This window comes from Parus major, chromosome 2 (genome assembly GCF_001522545.3).
Source record: "Parus major isolate Abel chromosome 2, Parus_major1.1, whole genome shotgun sequence".
NCBI classification, from domain to species: Eukaryota; Metazoa; Chordata; class Aves; order Passeriformes; family Paridae; genus Parus; species Parus major.
Genome location: NC_031769.1, coordinates 98782588 through 98796763, shown reverse-complemented (window position 1 = coordinate 98796763; position 14176 = coordinate 98782588). Strand labels below are relative to the sequence as shown.

The following is a 14176-nucleotide window of genomic DNA, read 5'->3' as shown; positions in this document are numbered from 1 at the left end:
TTCCCTTTCCCTTTCCCTTTCCCTTTTTTCTTTTCCTTTCCGACCTTTATTTCAACCCATGAACTTCTCCTTGCTTTTGCCATTTTTATTCTTGCCTCCACCCCACCAATGTGGAGAGATAAAGTAATGGGTTCAGGCCTCAGCTGGGATTTTTAAGTTCACATCACTCCTGCACACTCAGGGCACAGCCAGAAGGGAAGCTGTTGCCTCATGGAAGAGGAGGCACTCTTCCATGAGATTGCCTCTTCTGAGATTGCCTCAGAACACTGCTTTTAGATAAGAAGTTACTGTGGTAAGAAAATTGCTACTGAACAGGGTAAATTCATAGTGTGACAAATGCAAGGATCATACCATTCCTTTTACTGAGTACTGAGAAGCAACTGATACAGCAATTTATCAGACTCTAGTAATTATGACTGTAGTTGTTGTGTGACATAAACCAGAGAGATTGCATTGCAGATCACATAGAGTTCAAATATTTTTAGGATCTGTTCTAATAGATCAAGGGAGACCATTTCTTGTAGCTGTTTTATCTGGTACAAAACTTATCTGAAACAGTTTGTACAGATCACCCAAGTTGCTGCCATTTGAGTATCCAAGGACAAGACTAAGCAGGCTTTTTCACTTAGTAGATCAGAGGTAGTCAGAGCAACCCTCCTGTCTGCATTGTCCTATTAACTTCAATAGACAAACAGAAGTTAAGTCCTTACAAATCTAATTTTTTTGCACAACACACCACATTTAGCCCTGACCTGAACATAAAACCACATCATAAATCTATACAGATTCTGCATATACATAAAGTTCAAAATAAAATAAAAAGATAACTTAAAGAAAGGATTGGTCTATTTATACAATTCACGAACCTGTGCAAAGATCTTTACCAGCCTTGTGTTGTGGGTAGGTCTGATCTGCAGGTATTCTCTCCACCACTGCTTAGCATACACAAGAAATAAACGTTCTTTTTCTGCTGTTTTCTGACGTTCCAAAGTGAACTGTAGGTAGGAAAAACAAAACCAATCCTACATACACTAATTCCAAACAGGAGAAAAAAAGCCATAATCAGTAAGGACATTAACACCACATACTGGCATACGTAAAATAAAGCTTAACATTTTAAGTGTGTCATGCAAATGCATGTATTTTTAAATGGAAATCCAATTAATAAAAACTTCAAGTTGTATTTCTTGTTTGTAGGTTCATATATTAGGCTTGACTGAAGTAAAGCTCATTTTAAATAATGCATTTCTGCACTGAAGGATTGCTCAGATTGTAATGTGCAGGAGAATATCTGCATGCACTTTCAGGCCAACATATACTGGCTTTCCAAGCAGAATAGCTAACTTGAAATTACTGTTTCACATGGGAAAGAGCAAGAAAACATATTGCTACCTGAAGAAAATTAGATATATTGCATCTTTCCTTTTTCTTCAGAGGTTTTGATACAAGTAATTAGAAAAACCCATCAGAGTAATATTTTGAGTAATGTTCAGTATAGACAAAGTAGTGTAAAAAAGGTAATTATATTTAAATTTAATAGAAGAAAAATAAGTAAGTATTAAACAGTCAAAAACCCCACAGTCCTCAACATCTACAATTCTGTTCTTCTCCCCCACCAACAAAAGAGTAAGTTAGGCCTCCCAGAAATTACTTACTTGAGTACTAATTATTTCTGAAGAAAGTGTCTTATTAAGCTGTGGATACATTTCCAGTCTGATGTTTAAAACACCAACAGAAACTTTTGATTCTGTACCTTTGAAACAAAATAAGTTTTCATCAGGTCTCTCATATTTAATTTGCCTTAGATTATTTTGGCCAGGCAGGGGCAAACCATTAAAATATGTATAATGTATTATATAATCACAAAAAGTAAACTTCTTCAAACATAAGCAAAGTAAGAATCTTTATTTAAATTTCAAACTCAAATGAGGCTGTAAGGAAGCATAACATGACCAAAAAAAGCACAGTTGTCTACATCCAAGACAATTATCCAAGGCCCTATTTGCAGCCATTACTGGGACATACGAGATGAATTCTAGAATGGAATTCTAGAAATGTCTAGAATAGGCATCTAAAATCAAGTCAGAGAATCACACACTGTAAATGTGCCTATTCCTACTGATTACACAAGTAGCTCAAATTTAAATAGTTGGAAATAAGTGAAGTTCATCTTCCCCCAGGATGCAGTTCATTATGAAGGACCCTGGCTGTCACACAAAGCAATAACTCAACTTAAAATAACTCAACTTAAAAATCTTTCCAAAATAACAAACACCTGAACAACTCCCCTCAACTTAATGTTGTTGCCTAATGCTGAAATTGAAATTACATAAACAACAATAAGCATTAAAAAACATGTTACAAATGGGTCCACATGCAATACAAGTAACGGAAGCCTGGCATAATAGTTTATCTGTTTATCTGAGATGGCAACATCCTTTGATGTTCTTGACACATTTTGTACAATGACAGGATTTTGAAGAGGAGAAAAAACACTGGATTTATTGGACTGATACTTTATTACCCGGGAAAAAAGCTAATGAGAATGAAATTTAACTTGCTCCATCACCCATCTGAGAATTAAGCTCAACTTATTTGCTATGCATTTTCAAGTCATTATAGAAAATTAAAATCAGAATGGTCTGAGTTGGATGGGATCTTAGAGATCACCTAGTTCCAACCCCACTGCCATGGGCAGGGACACCTTCCACAAAATCACATTGCTCAGAGTTCCATCCCACCTGGCCTTGAACACTTCTCAGGATGCGGCATCCACAGCTTTTCTGGACAACCTGTTCCCGTGCCTCACCACCTTCACAGGAAATGATTTCTTGCTCATATCTCATCTAAATCTACTCTCATTCAGTTTGAATCCATCCTGCCTTGTCCTGTCATTACTTGCTCTTGTAAAAAGACTTGTAGGAAGTCATGAGAGACCCAGTCTTTATTCACTAAATCATATCCATACAACCTGTGTTGGAACTCCTAAGAAGAGGACTGGGGACAAGCAATACACAAAAACACATGTGTGTACTAACTGCTAAGCACCTAAACCAAGCCGTTCAGAAAAGATGCTTCCAGCTACTGGGATAAATGGGAGCAGAGATCCCTTTCTCCAGCAATTGTTAGTTTGCTATGAAAGGCACACAAGCTGGATTTTACTCCCCAGTGCACCAATCAGATATATTCCTGGAGATGGAACTACTGGATTTTTGTTTGGTTGGTTTGATTCTGATAACTTAACCAGATTTTACAATAATCAATAGAGGGAATTCCCAGACATGGGGAATGGGGACCATTTTTACAAGGGATCTGGAATGCTCATTTTTAGCAGCTTGGTAACAGAAAAATCTGACCATTAAGTCTTCTAGGCATTTTTTAAGAATACTTTACAGTTACTTCTGAATTGAAGAAAAAAAAGAATTAGATAAAAAGTACTGCTTTAAGCTTGTAAGCAAGCTCAGTACCCAAAATTTTAAGTCTTCATAACATGCTTATTTTTCAAGCTTACCTACACCCAGGAGTTCCACAGCAACGTTTGTTATGCCGTTCTCTGCAGCCAAGACAGACCTCCACTCCAAGAAATAGGATGCTACCAGTGTGGTCTCACCAAATGTGTCTGTTTTGATCAGAACCATATGCACTGGGTCACATATAGATAACATAGTGGTTGCATCCACCATCTTACTTCCATCACCTGCCATTATTAAACCAAAATAAGATAGCAAGAATATTATCATCCCAAGTTCTCATCAGAATTTTAAAACAGTATGCAACAAAATGCAATGTATGTAATAAGTACAAAACGCAGTGTATGTACTAAGTATAAAGAAAGATCTTGAGTCCAGGAGTATAAGCAATGGTCCCATCTCTAAAACCACATTCATTTTACGACAGAGCTACAGAGAGATTACAGAGAAGATAAAATGACTTTGTAGTTGAGTACTGCAATGCAACTAGTTCAGACACACAAAAAAATAAAATGGAATTAACGTTTAAGAATGGATAAAGTTGGGCAATCTCAAGTTAGAGTGAAAAAGAAGGAAAAGAGCAAGAGCAGAGAAAGATCTACAAGTGGCATAACCCAATACAGTCATCTGTTTCCTCAGGAAAACAACACAAAAAACAGGAAAGAAATCCACTAAATAATATCAAACATATTTCACAGTAACTCTTAGGTCAGAAAAAATCCCAACAGCATCAGCTCTAAGCCCACAATATTCCTTACCTAGGCTATCCCTGTGTATTTCAAGTAGAAAACCATCCTGAAAATCTGGCTCACAGGCACAGGGTACAGGTTTGGAACGGAAGCGCTGGTTTCGAAAATGTAAACACAGAGTGAAGGTAGAACAGATCTGGCCAGGCAGAGGCTCTGGTTCCTGAAGATGCTCCAGAAAAGCTTTTCCACCCAAAACCTGAAGGTAAAGATACCTCCGTGTTGGGTCAATGTTAGCTGTAAAGCGTAGCAATAAAAATGAAGAGACTACAAACAGATCTTAAAAAAGCTTATTTTGTTAAATATCAGCTAACTAAGAGGAGACTAGCAAAAAAAAAAAAGAAACTTCTTTGAGACAAGTGCTCAGGAGAAGTTTATTTTAAAATATATGGAAATTATCTTAGTGTAAAGTAAATTGAATAATAATAATAAATCGTATTTAATGCAACACTGATTGCTGCTGTTGCTGCTTCCATGAGTTTACTCCATGTGGATAAGCAGAGGAAACATCCACCCTTATGCCAGTTCATACTGACATTCAGAGCGCAAAAATCATAGATTTCAAATTTGTTTCAAAACTATGATCCAAACATTTAAATAAACAAGAAACATACTTTTTTTCAAAACTGGTGGTTCTCTGTCAACAAAATGTGTTGATGGTTTTGGAGCCGAAGTCCTCTCTGTTTCATTCACATCCTGGAATTAAAATTAAGACTTTTTAAGGAGTCAAGGGATGCAGCAGTGCTCTTACTACAGTCTTCTAAAAACTAAAGAATCTTCAATTTCATCTGAATGCCACTCCTAAGGTATGCTCCCTTCTAAAACTGAACAAATATTTAGTGCAGTATTATCACCAAACCAATTTCAGCATATCCATTAATCTTCTCTACTTCTATAATGCCTCAAATCAGTAACGTCCTTACAAACCTCCAGAAGCAGCATAGTTTCACTTTGTCAAAACACCACGTCAGTAAAAATAACAAGCAGAAATACTTCTTCTCTTCAAAAGCCACTTACAGTTACAAATTTAAGTTCCTTCATAACATCATCAATGATTCCCCGCTGTCTTAGGGCTTTAATCAGGTCTTCCGTGGACAGCTGCTGATGCTCAGGTGCCAGCTCTTCTCGTATAGTCTCAGCAAGAACTTCTCGTATCCTCCCATGGACATCCATCTGAAAAGAAGTTCACTATGTGTTACAAACACCAGCTCTCTGTATGGCAGCAGGTACAACTTGCCAATTAAGTCTGTAAGGCTAAGGGTGTTTTCCTAGGAACACAGAAATAACTACACCAAAATATTGATCCTTTCAGAACTAATCAAATGAGCCACTACCTTACAAAAGCAATGCTCCCAGTAAAAAAAAAAATTACAAGCATACAAAACATAGGCATTCTCACTGCTCTTTGACAGTAACCCATCTTAAACTTCCCTCCTTACAAAAAGGTCTGTAAATCCATCAATTACAAAATGGTCATTGTTCTAATTTCTTGTCTCCCTCAAAATTCAAACCTAATATACTACTTCCTTACTTTTTAAGGGAAAAAATATGCTTTTATATAGGTAAGGCACAAAAGTAGTAGATCTCCCTTGCAAGCTTTCCCTGTGCTCAAAAGGAAGTCTGCACATCATCTCAGCTCTAAAAGCAGATGAATTTATAGAGCTGACTCTCACTCTGGAAGGATGTTAAGGACACAGCCACCAATACCTGAAACAGAATCACAGAATGACCTTGTTGGAAAACTTCTTAAAGATCATCTCATCCCAAAGCCCCTGCCATGGGCAGGGACACCGTTCACTAGACCAGGTCACTCACAACCCCACCCAGCCTGGCCTTGAACACTTCCAGGGATGGGGCATCCACAACTTCTCTGGGCAACCCCCTTCCAGTACTCTCTTTCATCCATCTCCCCTTGTCCTGTCATTACACGCTCTGGTAAAAGTCTGTCTTCTTTCGTGCAGGCTTCCTTCAGGTACTGGAAGGCTGCTATAAAGTCTCCACTGAGCCTTCCCTTCTCCAAGCTGTACTATCCCAGTTCTCTCAGCCTTTCCTCGAAGCAGAGGCGCTCCTTCCCTCCAAACATCTTGCTGGCCTCCTCTGGACTCGCTCCATAACCCCGTTCTCCTGTGTGACAGGTAGGAATATTCACCCCTACACTAACAAGCGAAGTAGGAGTTACAGCCTCCTTACTTATCAGTTCAAGACCCTCGCTCAAAGAGCAACAAGAAAATGACCAAGCGGCGCCTGGAAACCACCTGCAGCGAGCGACCCAAGTTGGGAAAACAAAGCGGGGCGCCGGAGCGGGCGTGCGCCGCCACCGCCTCAGCGGGCGCTGCCGCCACTCGCGGCCGGGTGACACCGGCACGGGGGCCGGCACAGCCCCCTGAGAGACAGGGGAAGGCTCTCCGGCGCCGGGACGCGGCGCCAGTCCCACCTTGAGCAGCTGCTGGTGGATGATCTGCTTCAGCTCCGAGGCTTTCTCCGGCGGCAGCGACATGGCGGACCCGGCAGGGAACGAGCCCCAACCGCCGCACAGCGAGCGCGGGCAGCCCCGCCACCGCCCCCTGGCGGCAGCCCGTGGGTGCGGCATCCGCGCCCGGCTGCCTGCCTTCCTTCCTTCCTTCCTTACCTCCCTCCTCCTTTCCTTCCTTGCTTCCTTCCTTTCTTCACTGCCTGCTTCCCTCCTCCCTTCCAGGCCGGCATGTTCATTCCATGCGACCGCGGCGGGGGCTCTGCCGCCCCCGACTTTAAAGGCTTCACTCTGCTTATGGTGAGTCACGCTCCTGCTTCCCCTTTCCCCCGCCCTCGGTGGGTTTGAGGGGTCGCTGTCCCCGGTCCCTGTGCTGTGGGCTCCGCTCCGCTCCTGTGGGACAGGACGGGACACGGGGGGCTCTGGTGTCTCTCCCTGCCCTGCCCGAGGGCCATCCCTGGGCAATTGGCCGTGGGATAAACGGAGAAGTCGCAGGGCAGGCGGTGTGCGTGGAATCTGTGGGGTGTTCTGCCGAGGAAATGAGCGTCTGGAGGGCTCTGTCTGCAGCAGAGCTTAGCTCGGTCTTCTCCATTTCTGTCAGCTTCTCTCCTCAGAACCCCGTGTTTCTCTCTGTCAAGACGATCCGTGCTGAGCCGCAACAGCTATGTTTTATTTTAAAGCAACAGCTATATGCTATTTCAGAGCTATAGCTATATGCCGTTGCTCTAAAAATCCATGCGCCCTATGTGTTTTTACTGGATTTGCAGCACCCCTGGGTTGCCACTGCAATAAAAGCTTGGGATTTTTTTCATTTCGATGCGATATATAAATGTTTACTATGTAAAAAAAAAAAAAAAATCATTCTGCTACATTTACATCTCGGATTAGGATTGTTTTAGGAAGTGTTTTTATCGCCTTCACACATGGTGTGATATCAGGTCACGTGCTCGATGTTAGTGTGGGGCGAGAGCTCCAGCGCAGGCTGCGGAGGGGCAAAAGCCGGCATTTCTCCCCTTGCCGAGTTAGGGGCAGGGAAGCCCATCGCTTCCCAGGGAGGGCTGCACAGCCCGGGATGACTGTGCAGGCTGCGCAGGAAGTCATTCCCGGTCAGCTGACAAGCAGCAGGAAACACATCACTGCCGCGCTCCTCGCGTGGGACTGACGGGGAGCTGGGTACCAGCCAGGGCGGGGGGGCACCCAGTGCTGCCGCGGACTCCTTCACCTTCTGTCAGCCTCAAATACGGTGTCTTTCCGCAGTGGGCAGCAGCTACAATTCTTAGATTTGATTATAAATTAAAGGAAAGCAACCGAGCCCTTTATGGTTGTCTATGTAATAGTTTCTTTGGAAGGACACAGACTCTTGACTTTCTGTACCATCATATTAGGTCAGTATATTAGGTCAGTATCTGGCCCCTTTGATACTAACACACAGCAATTCCTATGAAATTAATGTAAGGGCACCCTTATAATTTTCATCCTTAAAAAAATGAAAAACAACCTACTCTTGTCTATGGGTCAGTCTGAGATTTAGAGGCTTAATATGTAATACCAGCGCTGCATTTGGGCATCAAGTGAGGTTTGCCAGTCTCACATCAGTTGCTTGAGTGGCTTTTACCTTCTCTCAATCCAAAAATGTGGGGAAGGAGGTAAGTTTCCAAGCTGTCCTTTCAGTGTACAGTGAGACAGGATTATTCACAGAAGTGGCCGGGATGTTTTTTGTCAGACAGGGACCAAATCCTGTATTTACCAATTCTTCTGGTAGGAAATAGTCACCTTTGCCAGAGGATGAGCAGCCACTTTTAGAAATCATGTTTGACCAGATTTTAAGGAATTTAAGCTTTCACTATTTGAAGAGCACCTTATGCTGTCCATAAAGCACACTGTAATTTGGTTTGTTGTTACTTCAGCCAGCAGTGTCCGTGGGAAATGTTGGTCAGTTGGCAATAGATCTGGTGATTTCCACACTTGACATGACTAAAGTTGGTTACTTCTACACCGATTGCCTGGTGCCAATGGTTGGAAATAACCCATATGCAACAGCAGAGGAAAATTCAACAGAGCTGAGTATAAATGCTGAAGGTGGGTATTGAATGCTGAAGGTATTTGCAGGGGGCATAAGATGCAAGAATATCACATTTACGTTTTTGTTGTTGTTAAGTTTTGCTGATGTGCTTAAATTAAGGTCAGTAATAACAGCTGCAGAAACCTATAGATAGGAACATATTTACACTTCACAGAGGAAACTGTTGCTATTGTTATTTTGGAAAACGAATTTGACATTTGTAACCAGTAAGAAATGTTGAATTTGAGCCATATTGCAGCGCAGCCAAAACTCTCTGTGGTGTTAATCCAAAGCACTATCAAGTGTGCACATACATAAAATAAATTATTAGAATACAAGTTTAATTTCTGATATAGAAGGATACTTATCCACTCTTCTTCCTTCCTACATACCTTTTTCCCTGTGTAATGTTTCTCCCACTCCCCCTACAAATTCTTAGTTTATTTCCCTATATTGATCATTGTATTTATTTTTTTACCCTCTTAAATCACAGAAATCTCAGAATAATCTGTCAATCTTTGCAAAGATGCATACATTATCTGCATCATTACAGGAGGCAAACCTTCATATATACTTCATAATTCAATCCTTGAATTTAGTATAACTGAAACTAAGTCTGATGAAAATACAATGCACAGAAATATGTGTTTTTAACAGTGTATGTTATCAGGCTTTCTTGTATGAATTGATAGCTGAAAGGTTTATTATCCTGGTTTGTAAATGAGGTAATTCTTGATATGTTCAAACCCAGATCTCTTTCTCAGTTTCTGCTTAACAAGAGTTAATTTCTTCTTGTAGTGTACTCCTTACCTTCAAAGAAACTTGTAGTTCTGCAGATCAGGTCACCTTTTATAAAGGTATGTATGTTCATTGATTGTTCTTACTTCACTGTTTGGTTTGAATAGTTCTGCTGGCAAATATTAAGTGGTCTGGCAAAATTATTTTTCTACTTCATGCTGTAACACCTTCTGCAGTTGGTACAGTTTTACTGATTTCTGCATTCACTGAGGGCTGAGGCCTTGCTTTTGTTTTTCCAAGCCCCACAACAGCTGCCTGTGTTGGTAAATTTTAGTGTAAATATCTCCTAAGTTAATAGGAGTCAAGAAAATAGGAAAATGGTCTGGGTTTTGATAGTTTGTTCTTTTTTTCCTTTACATTTATTGTTTTGTGTGTTCTTTGTAACAGCTTTATTTTTTTTGTGTGTGTGTCATGCCAATTTAATTATTTCATAGGAGTCTATATTCATTTTAACTGCGTTTGGTAAAAATTAGGAATTTAATATTGCTCATTAACTGGTCTGTAATTAGCTGTAATTTAAAATAAGCAGAATGGCATGACAGAAAAAAAAAAATTGTGGTACAGTATTTTAGCAGTTTAAAGTGTGGAAAAATACTGCTTGATTCTGCCAACCCATCTTGCTCTAAAGCTTTTTCCTTTGCTATTAACGGCACAAAAACCAGGTGGTACTGTTGTTGTTGACGTGGTCTTGATAATTCTTATAATTCTACATATTTTTTTGCTTAAGTAAACAACTAGGGCAGTTCTCTGCTTCCTAATAATTTATCTGTGGCTGAAGACTAAGTGGATATGAAGAATAATTTACATCACTGCTAAACATTATATATAACACCTAGTATTGTTAAGGACACAGTAAATGTTTTACTTCTTTTTCTGTGTCTTTGCATAAAGAACAAGTACAGGCCATTCTGTGAAACCCTGCTTTCTTGGGTGAAGAGCAGCAAATATGCCAGGGTTGTCCTTCTGTCTAGCAGCCATGCGTACCAGCGTGATGATGAGCAGCTTCTGGGGTATGTTTGTGTCCTTAGAAGACCTAACTGATGTTTCTGGGTGTTCTCGACTGACCTATTTCCCTCTGCATCCATGAAATGAGTACTTTTGGCAGGCTGCTTTTGCTTGCATGTGTACATAGGTAATAAAATGGTTAGTATGCTGTTATAACATGATGTTATACAGTATTAGTCTCTGAATTTTCTGGGTTACTAGTGTCAAAAGTACTGATCAAATGAAAAGCTGTGAGTAAATTGCACTTGCCCTGCATTGCCTCAGTTTTAACTTCTTGTGGCTGCAAGCAATGTGAGGGATTAACTGCTGACATACAGGTCAAAGGTTAGATTTTTAAAAGTTGATTGCAATGTTGGTTCATTTCTGACATCTCTGTCATAATTCTGTGTTTGAAAGGTTTTCTTTGATACAGCAAGTTGTCATTTTTTTTATTTTTTTTTTTAATAGGAGGTAACCAGTTACTATTTGTGGGGAGGCAACTGCAAGGTTGCAATTTTTTTACTATCTATTACCCATCCAAAAACCAGGCATGTCTTGATGATTGATGACATCATAATTGGTGATTTAATGAGAAACAAATAAAATCAGTATTTCTGCAATTGTTATCTTCAGACTCTGTAAATGTATAGGGCCTCAAAGGAGGTTTAGGCCTATGCATGTCCCAGATATAGCGGTAGATCCATACAATTGCAGGATGGCCAGCTAACATGGAATAAAATGAGAGGGACTGATGGTTATTTGATGAGGTCTAAGTCATAAGTTGTGATTTAAACCCTCCAAGCTCCCTCAGCACCACAGAACAACTGCCTTATAGCAGATTTACTACGAGTGAGGGTAGTGCATTCAGAAAATACTTTTAACTTGACTAAAGTCTGAATGTATTAGTAGTGTGAGGTTACTAAAAATACTGTACCATGGTGAGTCTAAGTTTACCCTGACAGATTTTGAATTAATCACTTCGATCTGAAGGAAGAAAAAGCACAATTTATTTGTAGATTATTTTAACGACCATAAGCAGTCCCCCCATAAGCAGTGCTTAGGCATTTGGCACTTTCCAGTTATTTGAGCCTCTAAAAGGGTACCTAAGTTCTATTTGTGAAAGGAAGTTGAGTAGTTTGTACAGTTTTGAGGCCACAGACTTACTTTCTAACTTTGATCTGAAGAGGGAGAGAATGTTGGAGCAGTTCTTCCCTGCAGGTGTGAGGTCCTCAGTGCTTGCATCTTCTGTCTGCCACAAGTGATAACTGGGGCAGTGTCCTTCCTTGGCAGACTGAATACATCCTTGACTTGTTTCTAGGACACCACTGCGCTACCTGCTCACACCTGATCTGGAGAAAGCAGTTGGAAGCCGCATGAAGGAGCTAAACTGGAAAGAAATGGAAAAAGTAGCAGCTTACCCTGGAATAAGTGATACAGACAAAGTTCTGCATATACCTGGAGGTGGCATCACAAAACTATTATTTACTGAGAGGTGAGTTGCCTAAAGATAAGCATAGAAAGATACCAGAAATCTTTTTTTTTAGTACTTGGGTACTTTAGTACTTTATTTTATAAACTGCTATGTTACAGGAAAATTCCTTTTTGTAGAACAGGGCTTTATAGGAAAATAATTTCTTCCAAGTCAGGCCCATAATTAAGAGGAAGAGAGATAGGGAGTCCTGGATCATAAAGTTAGAGTAAGATAAAAGTATAAGTGAATAGGCTAAAGAAAAATAATGAAGTCTAAATTTACATTTATTATCACAATCAATCTAATATCTGATATTATCCAAACCAAAATTTGTATGCAGAATTCCTGTACCTGTGCTACTTTAACTAAAACTGTTTCCTGAGGCAAATAGTTCCAATGTCAGTTATACAGAAAATCCCAAAAACCCACAAACAATTCTAAACACTGTGAATGAGTTAAGATTTCAGGGCCAGCCAAAAAATTAGATGTGGGAGTTTTGTTAAAAGGTGCACACATCAGAAGTTGTGCTGAAAGCTGAGTTTTTAAATTTTAGAAACTAATACCCATTTATAGCACAACTGTGTGGTTCTGCAAAAAATGGGTTGTGCCAGTTGGAAAATTGACTTTTATTTTTTAATTATTACTTTTGACAACTGACCGCACTGTTGCATTCAACAGCAGCAAAGTTACTAATGCCATGCTTACCTTTATACTGACTTCAGTATGGAAACAATATACAATTGCAAGAGAAAAGACCTGCCAGGACTTGAGGTAAAAAAATTTAAAATAACCATCTTAATATCTCAATTAAAAAATGAGAATATTCTGAGTGAAGTAGTGATACACAGCCTGCAAAACTACTGGTTTAAAATATACAGAAAGATAAGGAGTGATTGTATCAAAGGATGTGTATAAGCACCTCACCAGCAAAAAAATGCAAACTAAATATGTTAAAGGCCTGAATACTCTTGCAAGATGTAGGATTCCTGCCTTGCAAAGTAAAAGAAAATTAAAGAACAAATTCAAGACTAAGCAAAAGAGCATGAAGTGTGAAAATGCAATCAAGGAAATCTGAAGAGGAAAATATATATATATATATTTCCATACATTTTTCCTTTTCAGTTTTGGCTTTTCACAAGATATATGCATATTATTGCTGCTCTTAATACATAAATACAATTGTTGTGGATTGAAAAACAAAATATAAATGCATGCTCATTTTGTTGCAGCTGTTCAGAGGGAATCCAAATGGCAGTTCTTCTGAAATTTTGCTCAGAAGGAGACAACATCCCTGACGCATTTGTTCTTGTTAACTATCTTAATGAATGGCTCCAGCTAATTAAAAGTGAAGTAAGTATTGTTTGATCCAAAGTTCTTGCTTTCATATTTTATATCCATTATTTTCATTTTTCTTCAGTCTAGATGGGTTCATTTTGGCCAAATAAAATATATAATTGTATTAAAATCTCACTGGGAGTTTCCCCACCTGAAAAAACAAATCTGAACACCAGTTCTTTTGTTTGACAGGTGTGGGCAAAAATTGTGCAAAGGTTTGATGGAGTTTTGTCTTCCAGTGCCTTTCTCTAAAGCAACCCACCATGACACTGACACTTGTACTGCTGCCCATTATTTTAATACCAGTTACATCATTACTACTTAAAACTTAATTATTCTGGGTTTGTTGCAGAGCAACAATTCCACAGATCCTTCTTCACAGTGGAAGATACCGAGTTCTTGGCGCTTACTTTTTGGCAATGGTCTCCCACCTGCCCTCTTCTGATCAGCTCTGAACTCGCGGTGAGTTGCAGGTGTCCCTTGAGGTGGTGATCACACAGTAATTGCCAAGGAGCAGGAGCTTGCTTTGGTGTCTACATAAATGCTTTATTTAAGAAAAAATTCTTTTGTGTATGTGGGTAGTTAAAGAAATTAAGGTAACTTTCACAAACTCACCAAAGAAATATGTTTTGTACAGTTGTTTATTGAGTGACTTTGGTTGGAAGTTTTTTCTAATAAAATATTTTTTAAGAAACCATTTTCCCTGGTTAAGTGTTACTGCCATGGAGAAGCTTAAGGTGCTCCTTTTTAATGCCACTGAGAACTGAGTGATATGTAGGCATGGATTTTCTTGGAAGATAAAACCCTCCACTTTCACATCATCTGTGGGTCTTAACTTTT

The 14176-nt window shown here is 39.7% G+C and overlaps 2 protein-coding genes across 3 annotated transcripts in view; one reads left to right on the top strand and one right to left on the bottom strand.

Annotated features, from left to right (window-relative positions):
* The window catches only part of CEP76 (centrosomal protein 76), a 14456-nt gene extending 7637 nt beyond the window's left edge, over window positions 1-6819 (bottom strand). Inside the window, exons 1-7 of one of the 2 annotated variants that reach the window (XM_015617335.2) lie at window positions 6651-6819; window positions 5234-5389; window positions 4831-4912; window positions 4229-4453; window positions 3512-3697; window positions 1656-1753; window positions 867-995 (exon numbers count right to left, since the gene is read on the bottom strand). In XM_015617335.2, the coding sequence (XP_015472821.1) occupies window positions 867-995; window positions 1656-1753; window positions 3512-3697; window positions 4229-4453; window positions 4831-4912; window positions 5234-5389; window positions 6651-6806 (1032 nt within the window). In that variant the 5' untranslated portion in view covers window positions 6807-6819. The remainder of the gene's footprint in view (window positions 1-866; window positions 996-1655; window positions 1754-3511; window positions 3698-4228; window positions 4454-4830; window positions 4913-5233; window positions 5390-6650) is intronic. The other variant, XM_015617334.2, reaches the window with a different exon arrangement.
* Window positions 6820-6831: 12 nt separating this feature from the next.
* PSMG2 (proteasome assembly chaperone 2) lies at window positions 6832-14035 on the top strand. The gene is made up of 7 exons (XM_015617342.3): window positions 6832-6986; window positions 8594-8765; window positions 9547-9605; window positions 10438-10556; window positions 11849-12022; window positions 13231-13351; window positions 13689-14035. The coding sequence occupies exons 1-7, from the start codon at window positions 6918-6920 to the stop codon at window positions 13779-13781; spliced, it is 807 nt and encodes a 268-aa protein (XP_015472828.1). The 5' UTR covers window positions 6832-6917; the 3' UTR covers window positions 13782-14035.
* The last annotated feature ends 141 nt before the right edge of the window (window positions 14036-14176 follow it).